Source organism: Cherax quadricarinatus, chromosome 47, assembly GCF_038502225.1.
Source record: "Cherax quadricarinatus isolate ZL_2023a chromosome 47, ASM3850222v1, whole genome shotgun sequence".
NCBI lineage: Eukaryota > Metazoa > Arthropoda > Malacostraca > Decapoda > Parastacidae > Cherax > Cherax quadricarinatus.
The window spans coordinates 25,179,697-25,186,823 of record NC_091338.1 but is presented as its reverse complement, the minus strand read 5'-3'; the positions used below and the strand labels follow the sequence as shown (position 1 = coordinate 25,186,823).

At 38.2% G+C, this 7,127-nt stretch overlaps 1 protein-coding gene across 1 annotated transcript in view; it reads right to left on the bottom strand.

Annotated features, from left to right (window-relative positions):
• Positions 1–1,001: 1,001 nt before the first annotated feature.
• The window catches only part of LOC128696579 (uncharacterized), an 80,475-nt gene continuing 74,349 nt past the window's right edge, over positions 1,002–7,127 (bottom strand). The window contains exons 11-12 of the mRNA XM_070094764.1: positions 1,503–1,665; positions 1,002–1,173 (exon numbers count right to left, since the gene is read on the bottom strand). Of these exons, the coding sequence (XP_069950865.1) occupies positions 1,098–1,173; positions 1,503–1,665 (239 nt within the window). The 3' untranslated portion in view covers positions 1,002–1,097. The remainder of the gene's footprint in view (positions 1,174–1,502; positions 1,666–7,127) is intronic.

The window sequence follows — 7,127 nt, the reverse complement described above, 5'->3', positions numbered from 1 at the left end:
GACTATGTCTGGGAAGTCAATTGGAGTTAAACATTTTTCCTTCCACTAGTGAGAAAAAAACTGGGAATGGGGAAAATGGAATCACCCACTGGACCGGGACATTATTCTCCCTCTCTCTTTCTCTCTCTCTCTCTCTCTCTCTCTCTCTCTCTCTCTCTCTCTCTCTCTCTCTCTCTCTCTCACACACACATGTTAGGAAGTATTTCTTCAGCTACAGAGTTGTTAGGAAGTGGAATAGTCTGGCAAGCGATGTAGTAGAGGCAGGAATCATACATAGTTTTAAGACGAGGTATGATAAAGCTCATGGAGCAGGGAGAGGGAGGACCCAGCAACGGTCAATGAAGAAGCGGGGCAAGGAGCTGAGTCTCGACCCCTGCAACCACAATTAGGTGAGTGTATACGCCTCCGTTCCAACAATACAACAATCATTACATACGCATAGTCTCCCGGTTTGTTTATTTGATGCATAGTGTGAGATTGCTTTAAATTTAAATTAACAATTAACGTGTTATTTTTAGAAAATAAAGAAGTAGATTATGGGTATTTCTAACCTAGCAATTACTAGGCTTTAGCAGTTACATCTTGCACTTCCTTCTCTTTTCATAAATAGCTCGTAAAACAGGATAGTAAGGCTTTAATGTAATAATATTAATTTTAATAATATTAAAGCTTTAACATTCTGCTTTATGAAAGGGAAAGAGAATGTAAGGTGCTAAAGCCTAGGAACTGCTAAGACATAAATAGCCATAACCTACTTTTTCTTTATTTTCTTATAATTACACCTTAAATTTAAAGCAAATTAGCACTTAAGTCATCTCAGGGTATGTATCAAATAACAAACAAATCTCTCACTTTGTTAACATTGAAGAATTATCAAGAGACGATGCTCCTCCAAATATAGGACAGAAGACCATAATAAAATCTAACGTAGTCGGAGAATGATTTGACCTTAAAGATACGATGGTCGTCAAGGTCAAAAAAACATCCCCATGATGGAAGAGTGTGAGGAAATCAATGGTGTATTGTAAAGAGGGTTAGAGGAAAGATACAATTTGATTTTATTAGTTGGTGAGCCAATTATGCCCCACGTAGTCTCCCTATAGCACTGTTTCTCCCGAATCATCCCCCACATGCACCTCAGCTGGCACGAGGAAGTGGGTCTGCCTCTGGTCTCTGCCGAAGAACAAAAGTCGTGAATAACTCTGCATTAGTATCACAAATATTGAAACTGAGAAATCACTTTAATAGGAAAATGAAACGCATATTTTGATTTCACTCAGAAACCCTGAACTGCTTAATAGGATCTCTACCTATGGCCGAAATATGAGCAGGACTGTTTAGTCTGTTTCGTATTTCTGTCAAAGTGATTTCTCCCTTTTCAATCGTAAATAATAATTTCACTTTAAGAAGAAGAGGATTATGTTTCTGCGTTTATATAACACTGGATGCGAGGATAAGTTTAATGAGCATCAAGAATATTTCGGATAATGGGGAAGCCATACCTTGTGCTTTCTTGGAGGTTAATGACACCACCGTCATCGGAGTCGTCGCTCTCAGAGTCGCTGATGTTGTGGAAAGTGGATTTTTTCTGGTAAAATGTGTCTTCCTCATCCGGCACGAATGCCTTGTTGGTGTAGGATCTCATAGGCTGCTGCGTCCCTAGCACTGTCCCAGTCACATAAGCAGAGGCCACAGAGCAAGAGTATTGCAAAGGCATTAGCTGCGCGAGTCCATAACCACACACACACATGCATGTATATTTTAAATTTTCTACTGGATTATTTGCTCATCCTAGTTCTTTGTTTCTATAAAGCTATCATTTGATAACCAATTATAAAATAATGCAATCATTCGATACACACATCTTCACCAGTCACACAATAAAACATTTTTATATTCATAAAAACAAGCCAAACTTTTGAGGATCGTAAAGCACTGTAAAGCAGCGGGAAGCTAATGGTAAATGTGAAGGGTATCGCTTGTGTTTATCAATCAATCAAGTTTATTCTCTATAAGGATTACAATGAGGGGTTTACAGATTTTGGATATTGTGTGGTTTACATTTTTTAAAATACTAATTACAGAGGGGGCCACTAGGACACCTAGCATGGCTAGGCATTTCGGGCAGACTTAGATTAATTCTAAATTTTAAATTATTACAGATTATGGTATTAAGGCTAAGTGACAACATTATAGTTTGTGAGTTTAGCAATGTGAATGCTTTTGTTTTGGCACAATGCATAGTGTCTATATTGGAGTATCATAGGCAAGCTTATGGCTAGTTAGGATTCATTATTTTAAGATTAAGATTCGTATTTCTGTTTTTATAGTCAAAGGGTGAGTGAGTGTAAGTGTGAACCACCAGGTGGTTTACATGTAGTTAGTTGACGGGGTGTATCAGGGAGATAAGATATTTCCTAATGGTAGTTTTGAAAGTGATGAATGTGTCTGCAGTTCTAGAGTTTTCAGGTAGGGTGTTCCAGATTTTAGGCCCTTTGACACACATTGAATTTTTGTAAAGGTTTAGTCGGACACGGGGAATGTCATAGAGATGTTTGTGTCTGGTGTTATGCCTGTGGGTCCTGTCACAACTATCAAGAAAGCGTTTTAGGTCAAGGTTAATATTGGAATTTAAGGTCCTGTAGATGTAGATTGCACAGTAGTAAGTGTGGATGTTCTGAACAGGGAGTAAGTTTAGATCTATGAAGAGTGGGGGGGTGTGTTGCCAGGGATGGGATTTAGTGATTATTCTTACTGCGACTTTTTGTTGGGTTATTATTGGCTTTAGATGTGCTGCTGCAGTTGATCCCCAAGCACAAATAGCATAGGTGAGGTATGGATAAATGAGTGAATGGTATAGTGTGAGAAGGGCAGTTTGCAGCACATAATATCGTATCTTGGAGAGGATCCCCACCGTTTTGGATATTTTTTTTTTTTTTTTGTTATGTGTTGGATATGGGTGCTGAAATTTAGGTTGTTTTCGAGGTATAGACCTAGGAATTTGCCCTCATTATGTCTGGCAATTAGAGTGTTGTTGATCTTAATGTTAAGTTGCTCAACACCTGCTCTGCTACCAAACATAACGTAGTAGGTTTTGTCAGTGTTAAGTGTAAGTTTATTGGCTGTCATCCAAGTCAGAATTTTGAGCAGCTCCTCGTTGACAATGGTGTTGAGGGTGGCAAGATTAGGGTGGGAGATGACGTAAGTCGTGTCGTCAGCAAAGAGAATGGGTTTCAGGTGTTGGGATACGTTTGGAAGATCATTAATGTAAATGAGGAAGAGCAGGGGACCAAGGACACTTCCCTGCGGAACTCCAGTATCAAGTGGCCGTGTTGATGAGGCTGTGTCTTTAATGGTGACATACTGATACCTATTAGTAAGGTAGGATTTGAAATATGCAAGCGCATGGCCTCTTATACCATAATGGTCAAGTTTGTGGAGTAGGATGCCGTGGTCTACTGTGTCAAACGCTTTTCTTAGGTCAATAAAAATTCCTAGCGGATATTCCTTATTTTCCTATGCTGTGTAAAGCAGATCTAGCATTTTTACAATTGCATTATTAGTGCTTTTATTTTTCCTGAATCCAAATTGGCAGGGGTTGAGTATGTTTTGTGATGTTATAAATGAATATAGTCTCCTGTGCACGAGTTTCTCGAAGATTTTGGATAGCAATGGTAAGTTTGATATTGGCCTATAGTTGTTTACATCTGTAGGGTCACCACCTTTATGTATTGGTGTAACCCTTGCTGTCTTGAGTAGTGTCAGGAAAGTGCTAGTTTCTAGTGACTTGTTAAAAAGTAATGTAATAGCATGTGAAAGGACATGGGCCGCTCGCTTGTACAATAATGGTGGGACGTGAGACAGATTCCCTGAGTTATTTCTGAGTGACTTTATAATCACGGTGACTTCCGTGGGCTCAGTTGGTACAAGATAGAAGGAATTTGGAAAATTCCCATCTAGGTAGTCTCTGGCACAGGCGTTGGTACGTGGGATTTTACTGGCGAGATTAGATCCTATGTTTGAGAAGAAGTCGTTTATCTTGTTAGCTGTAACGGTGGGATGCAGTGGTGTTTCATTAGGTATAGTTAGGACAATATTCTTGTTTTTTTTTTTTTTGTTTGTGGGTCCCCAGAATCTGGGAAAGTGTTTTCCAGGTCTTTTTTATATCTCCTCTTGTGTCAGTGAATCTGCTGGAGTAGTACAGTTGTTTGGCTTTCTTTATTAATTTGGTGAGAACTGATGAATATTGTTTAAGAATATCTTTGTGTATTAAGCCCTGTCTATATTGCTTTTCATATTGGTGTTTCTTATCAATGGATTTCAGAATGCTGCTGGTTAGCCATGGGCAACCGAGCCGTTTATTCGTGATCTGTTTCGTTTTTATAGGACAATGTTTGTTGTATAGTTTAAGTATTTTGTTAAGAAAAATGTCTGTCCAATTGTCAGTACCATTGGCATTGGAGAATTCTGTAGGCCAGTCAACAGTCTCTAGGTCTGCTGTGAAAATCCATTTTGAGGCCTCTTCATGGAGTCTAAATGAAACTTTGTTGTGTTCGAGTGGTGGCTTACTAATGTTTGTTAAGAGGAAGGTTGGGTAGTGGTCAGTAGTGCTGTCTGTGATTATCCCTGATTTAAGAGGGGCTAGTATATTGGTCCATATGTGGTCTATTATGGTTGCACTTGTCTCAGTCAGCCTGGTTGGTTTAGTTATTGTCGGTATGAGAAGTGTGTTGTTCATATTGTTGATGAAATCAGTTACAGGCTGATCATCTGGTAGGCCAAGGTTGATACTGAAGTCTCCAGCTAAGAGAAGGTGGTGCTTGTTCATTTGTCTGTTTGTTATTAGTGCCTTTAGATTCTCACTGAAATTTGGGATGTTTGTGTGGGGTATCCGGTAAATGGCACCGATTGTTATAGGCGTCTTAAGGTTTTTTACAGTAAAATTAGCAAAAATGTATTCCCCATATTCATCACTAAAGCAAGTGGTGCTAATACAAGATAGTTGGTTAGAGTAATAGATTGCAATACCACCCCCAACTTGGTATGGTCTGCAGTTGTGGATTGCTGTGTATCCTGGTAGTGGGTAGATATCAATTGTGTCCTGCTTAAGCCAGGTCTCAGTAAGAATAATGCAGGAGAAAGGTGTCTTTAGCAACTCAAAGAGTGCCAGGACGTCATCATAGTGTTTGCTTAAGGACCTGATGTTGTAGTTAAGAACTGATAGACTTTGAGCAGTGTTCAGGATAGTGCTGGCTTGTGATGCTGTGTAATAAAGGCAGTTTCTTTCCAATAAATTTTGATTGTGTGTTAGATTATGGAGGTTTAGATCAGGGTCAATATGATCATTCATCTTTTAGGTTTAAATAGTGGTTATTTATATCCTGTATTGTGCAGTGAGTTCTAATACTGATATCTGTAGTAGTGGGAAGTTTGGATAAGTATATAGCTAAAGCACTTTGGTCATATAGAGTAAAAAGGTACAAGACTCTCACTTGCAATTGCACTAAGGTCTAATATAAGTTGTTAACAAGAACAAGAGTATAACTAGATTGAAATTGCCAAGATAAAATACACAAATTAATGTTCCAAAAGAATAAAATAGAAAAATAAAAATGGCAATGACTTGGTTATAATATGATAGTAAGATGGTACAAAGGTTGGAGGTGAATATACAAACTTGAAAATTTGGCAACAAAAGGTTAAGAAAAGTATAAAATAATGATTAATGTATAAAAGTAAAACTGACTGGTAGTAAATATGGTGTTTAATAAAATTTTAGTAAGTAAAAATGATCACAAGAAATATTAATTAATAAAAATAAAATGAAAAAAGAAATGTTTATTTCAAGTACTAAATTTTAAGAAGAGTTATTTGGATTCAATATTATAGTGGTAGTTATACTAGAGCTTAATTGACAGTACAAAGTATTTAAGAGTCAGGAACTACTCTAAGATAGTAAATGTGGTATTAAAACAGGTTATGGTAATTAAACAAGTAATGGTAATTAAAATAATGTCAAAAATGTTAAGAGTAAATTGTACTGATAGTAAAAAATGGTATTTGATAATAAACGGAATAATACAGCAGTTTGAATTAACAATACAATATTCAGAGCAGCATTAGGCCTAAGAAGTGCATCTTCGCTGTTAGAGGTACCAAGGTATAGGAACAGAGATACTAAAAGAATATAGACAGAAACAAGAATCCTAATAACCTGGCCGATTATAATTTCCTGGAGATAAATGCATACAAGAAAAGCAGATATCAGCATCTGGAGCTACCCATGATTTTCCCCGAATCCTCCTCTAACATTCCATTGCTATATTAAATATTCAGTAGACGTTATGTGGGTGAAGAGTGAATGAATGAAGCCAGTAACATGTAATAGTGTTTAGGAAGTAGCAGATAGCTACAGAAAATAGATAGTATCAGGAAAATTATGATGAGGCGAGACAAGTTGGAAGAAGTTGAGTACACTTTGTCATAATCTGCTCGAGAATGTAAGAGTTAACGGCCAAGTCTGACGGAGAGAAATCACATATTATTATTATGGTGGAGGGCTTAACCCGTAGGGATTATACAGCTCCTGTGGGGGAAGGATGGATGGATGGCATTCAGGGAGCTGGTGCACAGATCCAATTCTCTAGATCAAGAGCCCCTCACCAGCGTCAAGGAACCTCCCTTGAGTGAAGAGAAATCACATAGCACTTTACCACGTTTAAGACTCAGTGTTCGAGAGCCACGCATATGAAGATCAGAATCTTCAGGGCAGAAAATATTAGTATTATATGCTGTGATGGATCTTCAGGAGGAGGAGACTGAACCGTAGAAGAGTCATTGTTGTCGAGGCATGGTTGTAGTGGAGTGGGACAGAAGACTGAAAGGAGCATGTTTCTTAACACATTTATCGTAGGAGACCATAAAGGAGATCTCGGAACATTTGCAAGGTAGAGAGGAAGAGGAAGTATTCAGATGGAGAGGCCCTAGGCTATTCCACTTCTGAAGCCCCTCCCAGTCTTCCACCCTCACCACTAGAGGAAGCCGAGGACGATGATGGGTGTTTAAAATTCCGCTATTCACAATTCCTCTCATCAAGCTAGGATCTTCATTTCTAGAATGCCATGAAT